Raw genomic sequence first — 14,742 nt, 5'->3', positions numbered from 1 at the left:
GTCATCATCTTACCCTTCTGATTTGTTTTTCACCTGGTCAGGTGGAAACTTGGGTGGAGAGAAGGATAAGCCATTTATTAACCCCACACCCCTAGCACCAGCTGTCACCTTGGACTTATCGGAGATGCAGGAGCTAGAAAGGAAATGACAGAGTGCACAGGCCCCTTCTACCACGTGTCCCATAGGTGGTGGCCCCCAGACACACCCTCTCTGCTGGCAGTGCAGACCATGCGTCCCGATACCCTAGAGGAGAACCACCACCCCAGGGAGAGCCCTTTCTGCTCCAACCTCCTGGGCAGGTCCCAGGTTGCGGCAGCAGCCGTCTGCAGGGGTTTGTCAGGCCTGGCTATGCCTGCGGACAGAGGATACGACTGGGGTACCCTAGGGTGTGGGGAGGGTCAGCCTGGGGTCAGGGGGCATGAAGGCTGTGTTCCAGACTCCTCCTGCCCCCAATCCTCCGTGCCCCGGCTGGAGCTCTCCTAGCTTCGCTGATCTGTAAGAGGCAAAGAGAGACAAGCTCGAACCACATCCGTCGTGGCTTGGCATCCCTGTGCCCATTTTATCATGGCAGAAACTGGGTTCCGTAACAAGGACAACAGGCCATGGGGGCCAGGCCTGAGTCCAATGCAGGGCGTCTCAGTCCAGCCTTACTCCTCTTGGGTGTCCACGTGGCTGCTGTGGCCTTGCCACACCCTTCACTCTGCACCCCTCCTCTCAATCTCAGGGGCACCCCAGCCCCTCTTGGTTCTTTCTCCTGCAAAGGGAGCTCTCCAAGATCTGTCTGCTGCGCCCACCCCCAGCTCCAACCCATCTGGGAGTCACATGCTGAGGAGGCCGGGCCAGAGGAAGGGACCTTGTCTAGCCTATCGCATGGGGCACCCAGGCTTGGCTGCCCAAAACTCTGGGCGCTGGAGCTGTGGCATTCACTTCTCGCTAACCCCCAGGCTCTCTCACCTGTGCTCATGTCTTTGGGGAGCTGCCCGGTCTCCAGGAAGAGCCAGAGGTTGCTGCATTTCTCTGACTCCACTCTTGTCACCCCGTAGCTGGCCACAGAGCCTGCAACTGTGGAGCAGGAAATGGAAGAGGGCTGCAGCCTCTGTGCTTCTCAGGCTAAGAGAACGGGGCACAGGCTACTTCCTGACAGACGTGGTGGGTGGACTCAGATGGGGATCCCGCCGAGACCTGGGGCTCCATGTCAGAGTCAGGGACGCAGAACCACAGCCCCAACCCTAGCAGAAACCCACCCCTCAAAGAGCCCAGGCACGGGCCCTGGAGTACCCACCCACGGCCACTAGAAGGCTCCACTGCAAAGGGTATGGAAACTTCCTCTGAATGAACATCTGCAAGCCGAAGGCCATGCCGGTGCCTGCAAAGAGCCGAGGTCCCCATCAGCCTGTACCCGGGACAGGCCGGGGCCCACCTTGCCAGGCCCCCAGCACCTGCGGGCAAGGTGACTTGGCGCCCCCTGCTGGGGAGCCAGGGCGGGGCAGGAGGGTGCGTTCTCTCCCAGCCGCAGGACACCTGGACGCAGCCTACCTGTGACGAAGGTGAAAACGCCCTTCATGAAGGCGTGTGACTGGCATGCGGCATACTCCCCGAGTCCCTGGGGTGGCAGAGGCGGGTGAAGGCTCGATCCCCTGCCCTCTTCCTTCACCGCCTCTCCTGTCCCTCCTCTGGGCACACCCTGGCTGTGGAGGAGTGAGACCCTGGGCGCTTGGACACGTCCCACCTCCCCTATGCCCGCCCGGACGCCCTGAGCCCCTTAGCAAGAGAGTGCCCCCAGTCTCCGCCACTCTTCCCTGACGAGGGCACCCCCACGCCCCAGCCCCCCACCTCGCTCAGGTCAGCTTCTGGGGTCTGAGGCCCGCGTCCCAGACCGGCCTTCTCACCGGGTGCTTGGCAGCCACGGCGTCGTCCACCCGGGACAGACCCAAGTTCACCATGGTTGGCAGGGCTCGGGGAGCGGGCCTGCGCAGGCGCAGGCGGAAGGGCGGGGCGGGGGACCTGGGGGTGTGGCCTAGAGGACAGGCCTGCGCAGTTGCGGGCGGAGGGGCGGGGGCCCGGGTCTGGGGGCGTGGCCTAGGGACGGGCCCGCGCTGGAAAGGGCGGAGGGGGCGGGGCCTAGGAGACGGGAACTGAGGGCGGGCCTGCGGGGCAGCAGGCGGAGGGCGCGGGACCTGGGAGACGTGATCTGAGGGCGGGGCCTGAGAGACGGGACTTTGGAGACGCGGCCTGGGGGCGGGGCCTGAGAGACAGGACCTGGGAGCGGGCCTGCGCAGGCGGAGGTGTCGGGTTCTAAGAGGTGGGGCCTGCCCGCAGGCGGAGGGGCCAGGGCCTCGGATTGGGGGCGGAGCCTGCTAGAGCGCAGGGGAGAGGGGTGGGGCCTGGGGCCTGGCCACGCTTCTAGGAGCTTGTGCCCTGTGACCTCCGGCGACGACTGGGCGGGGCGAAGGCGGGCACTGGGCTGGGTGTGGCTGAGAGCGCGCGCTCCTCCCCACGGCCGGGCCTCACTCCCACACTTGGAGAGGCCTAATGATTGTCAGTGTTATTTTGCTTGAGGACTACAATCAGGGATTGAATTTCTCATAAGCCACGGCGGAGTGGGGATGTATAAAATTACTGTTTAGCAAAGTGGTTCTGTAACCAGCAGCTTAGTAGCTGAGCCTCAAACTCCCTTTTTTTTTTTTTTTTGCATGACAGAGTCTTTACTTTTAAATAATTATAGATACACCAAGTAATAACATGTACAAGTTCTTGAATTCTATCATCTAGTAATTCTGATTAAGAGAAACTAAAATCAGCCCAAACAATCCCACTAGTATTCATTGGTGTAACCATTAGCAAGAACGGACGACTTCAAGGCAGGCTGCTGCTTCACACAGGTTACAAATAACTACTTACTACTTTTTCGTCGATAAAGTCCCTGATCTTCAAGAAAGTGCTAGGGGAAAAAACCCCTTCCTTTCTTCAAAGAATTATTATCTGGTATTTTTTTTAACTAGATCGAAGAAAGAAAAAGTCAACAGTGATATACATGTTGCTTGAGCCAAAAGGTGTTGGAAAAAAGACAACATATAACCATTAAATTCCTAAGAAATATGAGGTAAAAAGATGAAATCTTGGCCAGGCGTGGTGGCTTAACGCCTGTAATCCCAGCACTTTGGGAGGCCGAGGCGGGTGGATCACAAGGTCAGGAGTTCAATACTAGCCTGTCCAAGATGGTGAAACCGCGTCTCTACTAAAAATATGAAAATTAGCCGGGCGTGGTGGCAGGTGCCTGTAATCCCAGCTACTGGGGAGGCTGAGGCAGGAGAATCACTTGAACCTGGGAGGCGGAGGTTACAGGGAGCCAAGATCGTGCCACTGCACCCCAGCCTGGGCGACAGAGTGAGACTCTGTTTAAAAAAAAAAAAAGCTGAAGTCCTTAGATAATTTCTAAGTCTGTACAAAAAAGCTAGATTTGCTACTCTCCAAAAAGTGGAAGGACCTACTCTATAATATATGGAAATAATTTAATGCCATTTGTGGGGAAAAGAGAGATCAGACTCTTACTGTGTCTATGTAGAAAAAAGAAGACATAAGAAACTCCATTTTGATCTGTACTAAGAAAAATTATTCTGCTTTGAAATGCTGTTAATCTCTAACCTTAGCCCCAGCTCTGTGCTCACAGAAACATGTGGTGTATTGAATCAAGGTATGAGGGATTTAGGGCTGTGCAGGATGTGCTTTGTTAAAAATGTGTTTGCAGGCAGTATGCTTGGTAAAAGTCATCGCCATTCTCCATCCTCAATTACCCAGGGACACAGTGCACTGCGGAAAGCCACAGGACCTCTGCCCAAGAAAGCCTGAGTATTGTCCGGGTTCCCCCCCACTGAGACAGCCTGAGATATGGCCTTGTAGGAAGGGAAAGACCTGATGGTCCCCCAGCCCAACACCCGTAAAGGGTCTGTGCTGAGGAGGAGTAGTGAAAGAGGGAGGCCCCTCAAGGTTGAGATAAGAGGAAGGCATTGTTTCCTGCTTGTCCCTGGGAATGGAATGTCTTGGTGTAAAACCCGACCGTACATTCTATTTACTGAGGTAGGAGAAAACCACCCTGTGGTTGGAGGTGAGACATGCTGGCGGCAATACTGCTCTTTACTGCACTGAGATGTTTGTGTCAAGTTAAACATAAATCTGGCCTACGTGCACGTCCAGGCAGAGTACCTTTCCTTAAACTTATTTATGACACAGATTCCTTTGCTCACATGTTTTCCTGCTGACCCTCTCCCCACCATTACACTATAGTCCTGCCACATCCCCCTCGCCGAGATAGTAGAGATAGTGATCAATAAATACTGAGGAACTCGGAGACCAGCGCCGGTGCAGGTCCTCACTTGCTGAGCGCCGGTCCCCTGGGCCCACTTTTCTTCCTTTATACTTTGTCTTTGTGTCTTATTTCCTTCTCTCAGTCTCTCGTCTCTACCTTGTGAGAAATACCCCCAGGCGTGGAGGGGCAGGCCCCCTTCATCTGGCACCCATCATGGGCTCCGTTCTCTAAGGTGAAGTTACGGTACGGTGTGATAGTTGAAGACAAAATGAGTACGTCCGCAGTCAGCTTCACAGTAAGCTTGTGCGCTCGGAGGAACCCAGGGTAACAATGGGACAAACTGAAAGTAAATATGCCTCTTATCTCAGCTTCATTAAAATCCTTTTAAGAAGAGGGGGAGTTAGAGCCTGTACAGAAAATCTAATTACGTTATTTCAAACAATAGAGCAATTCTGCCCATGGTTTCCAGAACAAGGAACTTTAGATCTAAAAGACTGGGAAAAAATTGGCAAAGAATTAAAACAAGCAAATAGGGAAGGTAAAATAATCCCACTTACAGTATGGAATGATTGTGCCGTTATTAAAGTAGCTTTAGAATCGTTTCAAACAGGAGAAGATAGCGTTTCAGTTTCTGATGCCCCTGAAAGCTGTGTAATAGATTGTGAAGAAGAGGCAGGGACAGAATTCGAGAAAGGAACGGAAAGTTCACATTGTGAATATGTAGCAGAGTCTGTAACGGCTCGGTCAGCGCAAAATGTTGACTACAATCAATTACAGGAGGTAATATATTCTGAACCATTAAAATTGGGGGGAAAAGGTCCAGAATTATTGGGGCCATCAGAGTCTAAACCATGATGGCCATCAACTTCTCCTCTCGTGGTTCAGATGCCCGTAACATTACAACCTCAAACGCAGGTTAGACAAGTACAAACCCCAAGAGAATATCAAATAGAAAAGGAAAGAGTCTCCATCCCAGCAATGCCAATCCAGATACAGTATCCACAATATCAGCTGGTAGAAAATAAGACCCAACCGCCGGTAGCCTATCAATACTGGCCGCCAGCTGAACTTCAGTATCGGCCGCCCCCAGAATATCAGTATGGACAGCCAGGAACGTTTCCAGCACCACAGGGCAGGACGCTGTATCCGCAGCTGCCCACTATGAGACTTAATCCTACAGCACCACCTAGTGGACAGGGTCAATGCATTACATAAAAATATTGAAAAGACAAAACAAGGAGATACTGAGGCGTGGCAGATCCCGGTAATATTAGAACCCATACCACCTGGAGAAGGGGCCCAAGAGGGAGCGCCTCCCCGAGCTGATGCCAGAAATGAGTCCTTTTCTATGAAAATGCTGAAAGACATGAAAGAGGGAGTAAAACAGTATGGACCCAACTCCCCTTATATAAGAACATTATTAGATTCCATTGCTCATGGAAGTAGACTCATTCCTTATGATTGGGAGATTTTGGCCAAATCATCACTCTCACCTTCTTAGTTTTTACAATTTAAGAGCTGGTGGATTGATGGGGCACAAGAACAGGTCCGAAAAAATAGGGCTGCCAATCCTCCAGTTAACACAGATGCAGATCAAGTATTAGGAACAGGTCAAAACTGGAGCACTACTAATCAACAAGCAATAATGCAAAAGGAGGCCATTGAGCAAGTTAGAGCTATCTGCCTTAGAGCCTGGGAAAAAAATCCAAGATCCAGGAACCGCCTGCCCCTCATTCAATACAATAAGACAAGGCTCTAAAGAGCCCGTACCCTGATTTGGTGGTAAGGCTCCAAGATGCTGCTCGAAAGTCAATTACCGATGAGAATGCCCGTAAGGTCATAGTGGAGTTGATGGCATACGAAAACGCCAATCCTGAGTGTCAATCAGCCATTAAGCCATTAAAAGGGAAGGTCCCGGCAGGGTCAGATGTAGTCTCAGAGTACATAAAAGCCTGTGATGGAATTGGAGGAGCTATGCATAAAGCTATGCTTATGGCTCAAGCAAAAACTGCGGTCGCTTTAGGAGGACAAGTTAGAACATTTGGGGGAAAATGTTATAATTGTGGTCAAATCGGTCATTTAAAAAAGAATTGCCCAGTCTCAAATAAACAAAATATAACAAATCAAACGACTACAGCAAAAAATAAAGAGCCACCGGGCCTATGTCCAAGATGTGGAAAAGGAAAACATTGGGCTAATCAATGTCGTTCTAAATTTGATAAAAATGGGCAACCGTTGTCAGAAAACTGGAAGAGGGGCCAGCCTCAGGCCTCGCAACAAACTGGGGCGTTCCTGATTCAGCCTTTTGTTCCTCAGGGTTTTCAGGGACAACAACCTCCATTGTCACAACTGCCTCAGGGAATGGGCCAGTTACCACAATACAACAATTGTCCCCCACCACAAGCGGCAGTGCAGCAGTAGATTTATGTACTATACAAGCAGTTTCTCTGCTTCCAGGGGAGCCCCTACAAAAAATCCCCACAGGGGTATATGGCCCACTGCCCGAGGGGACTGTAGGACCCGTCTTATGAAGATCAAGTCTAAATCTAAAGGGAGTTTAAATTCATACTAGTGTGGTTGATTCAGATTACAAAGGTGAAATTCAATTGGTTATTAGCTCCTCAATTCCTTGGAGTGCCAGTCCAGGAGACGGAATTGCTCAATTATTACTCCTACCTTATATTAATGTTGGAAACAGTGAGACAAAAAGAACAGGAGGGTTTGGAAGCACTGATCTGGCAGGAAAGGCTGCATGTTGGGCAAGTCAGGTCTCAGAAAGCAGACCTGTGTGTAAGGCCATTATTCAAGAAAAACAGTTTGAAGGGTTAGTAGACCCTGGGGTGTGGGTGGAAAGCCACCCAGGTGCTGAGGCATGAGACTGAAGGCACAAGCTGTTCCAACATAATCAAGAAAATAGTTAGGATAAGAGAAAGTTATATTTGAAATAGGATATAGAGATGATTATATATGGATATTATCAATCATTAGTTTTCTGTATTAACCTTTGTATTATTATTATAACCAAAGAAAAACCAGGCCGTACAGAGTTAGGAGCTGAAGGCACATTGTGAGAAGCGACCAGAAGACAAGAGTGTGAGCTCTGTCACGCCCAGATAAGGGCCACTTGAGGGCTCCTTGGTCTAGTGGTGGCGCCAGTGCCTGGAAGGCAGCCATTACTTAGCAGACCTTGGTCTAGCGGTAGCGCTGGGAAGGCACCCGTTACTTAGCAGACCTTGGTCTAGCGGTAGCGCCAGTGCCCGGGAAGGCACCCGTTACTTAGCAGACCTTGGTCTAGCGGTAGCGCCAGTGCCTGGAAGGCACCCGTTACTTAGCAGACCTTGGTCTAGCGGTAGCGCCAGTGCCTGGGAAGGCACCTGTTACTTAGCAGACCAGGAAAGGAAGTCTCCCTTTCCCTGGGAGAATTAGCGAGCACTCTGCTCCACCAGCTCTTGTGGGGGGCCTGACATTCCCCAGGCCTGCCTGCAGTCATCCGGAGGCTTCAACGTCTCCCTGTGGTGCTGTGCTTTGGTGGTCACGCTCCTTGTCCACTTTCATATTCCGCCTGTACACCTGCTGCTTCTCTTAAGTTCTTAGAAGATAGCAGTAGCAGAATTAGCAAAAGCATTAGAGTCTTTGATCTCTCCAATAAGTGCATAGAAGAAATGCTGACGTCTGCTGTCCTCCCTCTCTGCCTCAGCTACCACAAAGAGAAAGGCCCCTTGTCACGTGGACACGTGACTTGCTTGACCTTATCAATCACTTGAGATGACTCACACTCCTTACCCTGCCCCCTTGCCTTGTATACAATAAATAGCAGTGCGTCCAGGCCTTCGGGGCCACTACCGGACTCTGCGCACTGGTGGTAGTGGCCCTTGGGCCCAGCTGTCCTTCCTACTATCTCTTAGTCTCGTGTCTTATTTTTCTACAATCTCTCATCTCCGCACATGAAGAGGAAACTCACAAGGCCTTGTAGGGCTGGACCCTACACTGGGGTGGATGTCTCTATCATTGTTTTGCATCAGTGGCCAAGAAATTGGCCAAAACAAAAGACGGCTGCAAGTTTGGTGGGCATAGGCACTGCCTCAGAAGTGTATCAAAGTACTATGATTTTACATTGTTTAGGGCCAGATAATCAAAAAAGTACTGCTCAGCCAATGATTACTCCAATTGCTGTTAATCTGTGGGGTCAAGATTTATTACAAGAATGGGGTATGGAAATCAGTATGCCCGCTCCATTATCCATCCCCACGAGTCAAAAAATCATGACTAAAATGGGATGTGTACCAGAAAAGGGACCCAGAAACAGTGAAAACGGCATTAAAGTCCCAATTGAGGCTGAGGGAAATCAAGGAAAAAAAGGGAATAGGGTATCCTTTTCAGGGGCGGCCACTGTACAGCCTCCAAAACCCATTCCATTAACTTGGAAAACAGAAAAACCAGTATGGGTAAATCAGTGGCTGCTACCAAAACAGAAACTGGAGGCTTTACATTTATTAGCAAAGGAACAATTAGAAAAGGGACATATTGAGCCTTCATTCTCGCCTTGGAATTCTCCTGTGTTTGTAATTCAGAAAAAACCTGGCAGATGGTGTATGCTAAATGACTTAAGAGCCATTAATGCCGTAATTGAACCCATGGGGGCCTCTCCAACCCGGGCTGCCCTCTCCGGCCATGATCCCCAAAGATTGGCCTTTAATTATAATTGATCTGAAGGACTGCTTTTTTACCATTCCTTTGGCGAAGCAGGATTTTGAAAATTTTGCTTATACTATACCAGCCACAAATAATAAGGAACCAGCCACCAGGTTTCAGTGGAAAGCGTTACCTCAGGGAATTTTAAACAGCCCAGCTATTTGTCAGACTTTCGTAGGTCGAGCTCTTCAACCAGTTAGAGACAAGTTTTCAGACTGTTATATTGTTCATTATGTAGATGATATTCTATGTGCTGCAGAAACGAGAGATAAATTAACTGACTGTTACATATTTCTGCAGACAGAGGTTGCCAATGCAGGACTGATGATAGCGTCTGATAAAATTCAAACAACAACTCGTTTTCATTATTTAGGGATATAGGTAGAAAATAGAAAAATAGAAATAAGAAAAGATACATTAAAAATATTAAATGAGGCTGGGCGCAGTGGCTCACGCCACCCACCACTTTGGGAGGCTGAGGCGGGTGGATCACAAGGTCAGGAGATGGAGACCATCCTGCTAACATGGTGAAACCCCGTCTCTACTAAAAATACAAAAATTAGCCAGGCGTGGTGGCGGGAGCCTGTAGTCCCAGCTACTCAGGAGGCTGAGACAGGAGAATGGTGTGAACCCAGGAGGCAGAGCTTGCAGTGAGCTGAGATTGCACCACTGCACTCCAGCCTGGGTGACAGAGCGAGACTCCTCTCAAAAAAAAAAATATTAAATGACTTTCAAAAATTGCTAGGAGATATTAATTGGATTCTGCCATCTGTAGGCATTCCTACTTACGCCATGTCAAATTTGTTCTCTCTCTTAAGAGGGGACCAGGACTTAAATAGTAAAAGAATATTAACCCCAGAGGCAGCAAAAGAAATTGAATTAGTTGAAGAAAAAATTTGGTTAGCACAAGTAAATAGAACAGATCCCTTGGCTCCACTCCAACTTTTGATTTTTGCTACTGCACATTCTCCAACAAGCATCATTTTCCAAAATACAGATCTTGTGGAGTGGTCATTCCTTCCTCACAGTACAGTTAAGATTTTTACATTGTACTTGGATCAAATGGCTACATTAATTGGCCAGGCAAGATTATGAATAATCTAACTGTGTGGAAGTGACCCAGATAAAATCATTGTTCTTTTAAACAAGGAACAGGTTAGACAAGCCTTTATCAATGCTGGTGCATGGTAGACTGGTCTTGCTGATTTTGTGGGAATTATTGACAATCATTACCCAAAAACAAACATCTTCCAGTTTTTTAAACTGACTACTTGGATTTTATCTAAAATTACCAGACATAAACCTTTAGAAAATGCTCTGACTGTGTTTACTGATGGTTCTAGCAATGGAAAAACAGCTTACACTGGGCCAAAAGAACGAGTCCTTGAAACTCAATATCATTCGGCTCAAAGAGCAGAGTTGGTTGCAGTCATTACAGTGTTACAAGATTTTAATCAGCCTATTAATATTGTATCAGATTCTGCATATGTAGTATAAGCTACAAGGGATATTGAGACAGCCCTAATCAAATATAGCATGGATGATCAGTTAAAACAGCTGTTCAATTTATTACAACAAACTGTGAGAAAAAGAAATTTCCCATTTTATATTACTCAAATTTGCGCACACACTAATTTACCAGGGCCTTTAACTAAAGCAAATGAACAAGCTGACTTGCTAGTATCATCTGCATTAGTAGAGGCACAAGAACTTCATGCTTTGACTCATGTAAATGTGGTAGGATTAAAAAATAAATTTAATATCACATGGAAACAGGCAAAAAATATTGCACAGCATTGCACCCAGTGTCAAGCCCTACACCTGTCCACTCAGGAGGCAGGAGTTAATCCCAGAGGTCTGTGTCCTAATGCGTTATGGCAAATGAATGTCACACATGTACCTTCATTTGGAAAATTATCATGTGTCCATGTGACAGTTGATCCTTATTCACATTTCATATGGGCAACCTGCCAGACAGGAGAAAGTACTTCCTATGTTAAAAGACATTTATTATCTTGTTTTGCTGTCATGGGAGTTCCAGAAAAAATTAAAACTGACAATGGACCAGGATATTGTAAAGCTTTCCAAAAATTCTTAAATCAGTGGAAAATTACACATACAACAGGAATTCCCTATAATTCCCAATGACAGGCCATAGTTGAAAGAACTAATAGAACACCAAAAACTCAATCGGTTAAACAAAGAAAAGAGGGAGACAGTAAGGAGTATACCACTCTTCAGATGCAACTTAACCTAGCACTCTATACTTTAAATTTTTTAAACCTTTATAGAAATCAGACTACTACCTCTGCAGAACAACATCTTACTGGTAAAAAAAACAGCCCACATGAAGGAAAACTGATTTGGTGGAAAGACAACAAAAATAAGACATGAGAAATAGGGAAGGTGGTAACGTGGGGGAGAGGTTTTGCTTGTGTTTCACCAGGAGAAAATCAGCTTCCTGTTTGGATTCTCACTAGACATTTAAAGTTCTACAATGAACCCATCGGAGATGCAAAGAAAAGCACCTCCATAGAGATGGAGACACCGCAATCGAGCTCCATTGACTCACCAGATGAACAGAATGGTGATATTAAAAGAACAAATTTTTGAAGCATCAAAAGCCGATTGAAATTGGGTACCAGGAACTGAGGCAATTGCGGGAGTTGCTGATGGCCTCGCAAGTCTCTCTCTCTTTTTTTTTTAGATGGAGTCTCACTTTGTCACCCAGGCTGGAGTGCAGTGGCACTATCTCGGCTTACTGCAAGCTCCACCTCCCAGGTTCATGCCATTCTCCTGCCTCAGCCTCCTGAGTAGCTGGGACTACAGGCGCCTGCCACCACGCCTGGCTAATTTTTTTGTATTTTTTCAGTAGAGATGGGGTTTCACTCTGTTAGCCAGGATGGTCTCGATCCCCTGACCTCGTGATCTGCCCACCTTGGCCTCCCAAAGTGCTGGGATTACAGGCATGAGCCACCATGCCCAGCCGGCCTCGCAAGTCTTAACCCTGTCACTTGCGTTAAAACCTTTGGAAGTTCCGCTATTGTAAATTTCGTGTTAATCCTTGTGTGCCTGTTCTGTCTGTTAGTCTGCAGGTGTACCCAACAGCTCCAAAGAGACAGTGACCATCGAGAATGGGCCATGATGACGATGGCGGTTTTGTCAAAAAGAAAAGGGGGAAATGTGTGGGAAAGAGAGGTCAGACTGTTACTGTGTCTATGTAGAAAAAGGAAGACATAAGAAACTCCATTTTGATCTGTACTAAGAAAAATTATTCTGCTTTGACATGCTGTTAATCTGTAACCTTAGCCCCAACCCTGTGCTCACAGAAATATGTGCTGTGTTGACTCAAGGTTTAATGGATTTAGGGCTGTGCAGGGTGTGCTTTGTTAAAAATGTGCTTGCAGGCAGTATGCTTGGTAAAAGACAATGCCATTCTCCATTCACCATTAACCAGGGACACAATGCACTGCACAAAGCCGCAGGGACCTCTGCCCAAGAAAGTCTGGGTATTGTCCAGGTTTCCCCCCACCAAGACAGCCTGAGATATGGCCTCATGGGAAGGGAAAGACCTTACAGTCCCCCAGCCCATAAAGGGTCTGTGCTGAGGAGGATAAGTGAAAGAGGGAGGCTTCTTTGCAGTTGAGATAAGAGGAAGGCATCTGTCTCCTGCTTGTCCCTGGGAATGGAATGTCTTGGTGTAAAACCCGACCGTACATTCTATTTACTGAGATAGGAGAAAACCACCCTGTGGCTGAAGGTGAGACATGCTGGCGGCAATACTGCTCTTTACTGCACTGAGATGTTTGTGTCAAGTTAAACATAAATCTGGCCTATGTGCACATCCAGGCACAGTACCTTTCCTTAAACTTATTTATGACACAGATTCCTTTGCTCACATGTTTTCCTGCTGACTCTCTCCCCACCATTACCCTATAGTCCTGCCACATCCCCCTCGCCGAGATAGTAGAGATAGTGATCAATAAATACTGAGGAACTCGGAGACCAGCGCCAGTGCAGGTCCTCACTTGCTGAGCGCCAGTCCCCTGGGCCCACTTTTCTTCCTCTATACTTTGTCTCTGTGTCTTATTTCTTTTCTCAGTCTCTCATCTCCACCTTGCGAGAAATACCCGCAGGTGTGGAGTGACAGGCCCCTTTCACCATTTCATAAGAGTATAACTAGAGCTGTGCTAAAGCTTCATATGTCATGAGGGCATCTAAAATGCCAATCCAAAGAACAGGTGCTTCTCTCTTCTTCTATCCATTTATGCAGTAGTTTTCGTGGATTTCTGGCTGAATGTCACAGAGAAAAGCCAAGAGGTTATCCCAGACTTCATCCCCGTTGTGATGAAAGTAGGTCTGGAGGATGGTCATCTTCTGGGTCTCCTTCTCCACTTCGGTGCTGCCAGTGCCATGGATCCCAGTGCCGCGGATCCCAGTGCCGCAGGTTCCTTGGCCTTCAACTCTTTCTCCCTCTGCAGGTGGTACTGTTCAATTTCAGCCTGAGCTGCTTCTTTGGCCTGCATCAGCCTCCAGTTCTTTCTTTTTTTTTGAGACGGAGTCTCGCTCTGTGGCCCAGGCTGGAGTGTAGTGGCAGCGATCTTGGCTCACTGCAACCTCTACCTCCCAGGTTCAAACAATTCTCTGCCTCAGCCTCCTGAGTAGCTGGGACTACAGGTGCATGCCAGCATGTTGCAAGAAGTCAGGGACCCTGAATGGAGGGACCAGCTGAAGCTGTGGCAGAAGAACATAAATTGTGAAGATTTCATGGACATTTATCAATTCCCAAATAATACTTTTATAATTTCTTATGCCTGTCTTTACTTTAGTCTCTTAATCCTGTTATCTTTGTAAACTGAGAATGTAAGTCACCTCAGGACCACTGTGATAATTGTGTTAACTGTACAAATTGATTGTAAAACATGTGTGTTTGAATAATATGAAATCAGTGCACCTTGAAAAAGAACAGAATAACAGCAATTTTTAGGGAACAAGGGAAGACAACCATAAGGTCTGACTGCCTGTGGGGTCGGGCAAAAAGAGCCATATTTTTCTTCTTGCAGAGAGCCTATAAATGGACGTGCAAGTAGGAGAGATGGGGAGGAGATGGTGGTGTTGTTCTAGTTTGAAGGTCGAAGAGCTGGAGGCCTGGGGAGAAGCCAGTGTTATTCTAGTTTGAGGGTGGTGGAGCTGGAGACCCAGGGAGGAGCCGGTGTTGTTTTAGTTTGAGAGTCATGAAGCTGGAGACCCAGGGGCAGCAGTGGTTTTCTAGTTTAAGGGTCATGGAGCTGGAGATCTGAGCAGGAGCAGGTGTTGTTCTAGTTTTAGGGTCATGGAGTTGGAGACCCATGGAGGAGCCAGTGTTGTTCTAGTTTGAGGGTCATGGAGCTGGAGACCAGGGAGGAGCTGGTGCTGCTGTTCTAGTTTGAGGGTCATGGAGCTGCAGACATGGGGAGGAGCCAGTGTTGTTCTAGTTCCAGGGTCGTGGAGCTGGAGACCCATGGAGGAGCTGGTGTTGTTCTAGTTTTAGGGTCGTGGAGCTGGAGACCCATGGAGGAGCTGGTGTTGTTCTAGTTTTAGGGTCGTGGAGCTGGAGACCGATGGAGGAGCTGGTGTTGTTCTAGTTTGAGGGTCATGGAGCTGGAGACCAGGGAGGAGCTGGTGCTGCTGTTCTAGTTTGAGGGTCATGGAGCTGCAGACATGGGGAGGAGCCAGTGTTGTTCTAGTTTGAGGGTGGTGGAGCT

General features: G+C 48.1%; 1 protein-coding gene across 3 annotated transcripts; it reads right to left on the bottom strand.

Moving 5' to 3' along the window:
* Positions 1 to 54: 54 nt before the first annotated feature.
* On the bottom strand, positions 55 to 2,041 carry TMEM141 (transmembrane protein 141). Of its 3 annotated transcripts, none has more exons than XM_063714553.1 (5): positions 1,890 to 2,041; positions 1,537 to 1,688; positions 1,283 to 1,366; positions 955 to 1,062; positions 55 to 493 (listed from the first exon to the last, which is right to left on the bottom strand). In XM_063714553.1, exons 1-5 carry the CDS (start codon positions 1,941 to 1,943, stop codon positions 382 to 384), a joined length of 510 nt encoding a protein of 169 aa, XP_063570623.1. In that variant the 5' UTR covers positions 1,944 to 2,041; the 3' UTR covers positions 55 to 381. The 3 variants fall into 3 exon arrangements, with proteins under 3 accessions (XP_063570623.1, XP_002820449.1, XP_063570622.1); XM_002820403.5 differs by having other exon boundaries at positions 1,537 to 1,603; positions 1,890 to 2,037; XM_063714552.1 differs by lacking the exon at positions 1,537 to 1,688 and having other exon boundaries at positions 1,283 to 1,536; positions 1,890 to 1,988.
* Positions 2,042 to 14,742: the final 12,701 nt, after the last annotated feature.

Source organism: Pongo abelii, chromosome 13 (genome assembly GCF_028885655.2).
Source record: "Pongo abelii isolate AG06213 chromosome 13, NHGRI_mPonAbe1-v2.0_pri, whole genome shotgun sequence".
Taxonomy (NCBI): domain Eukaryota; kingdom Metazoa; phylum Chordata; class Mammalia; order Primates; family Hominidae; genus Pongo; species Pongo abelii.
This window is presented reverse-complemented; position numbering and strand designations above follow the sequence as displayed.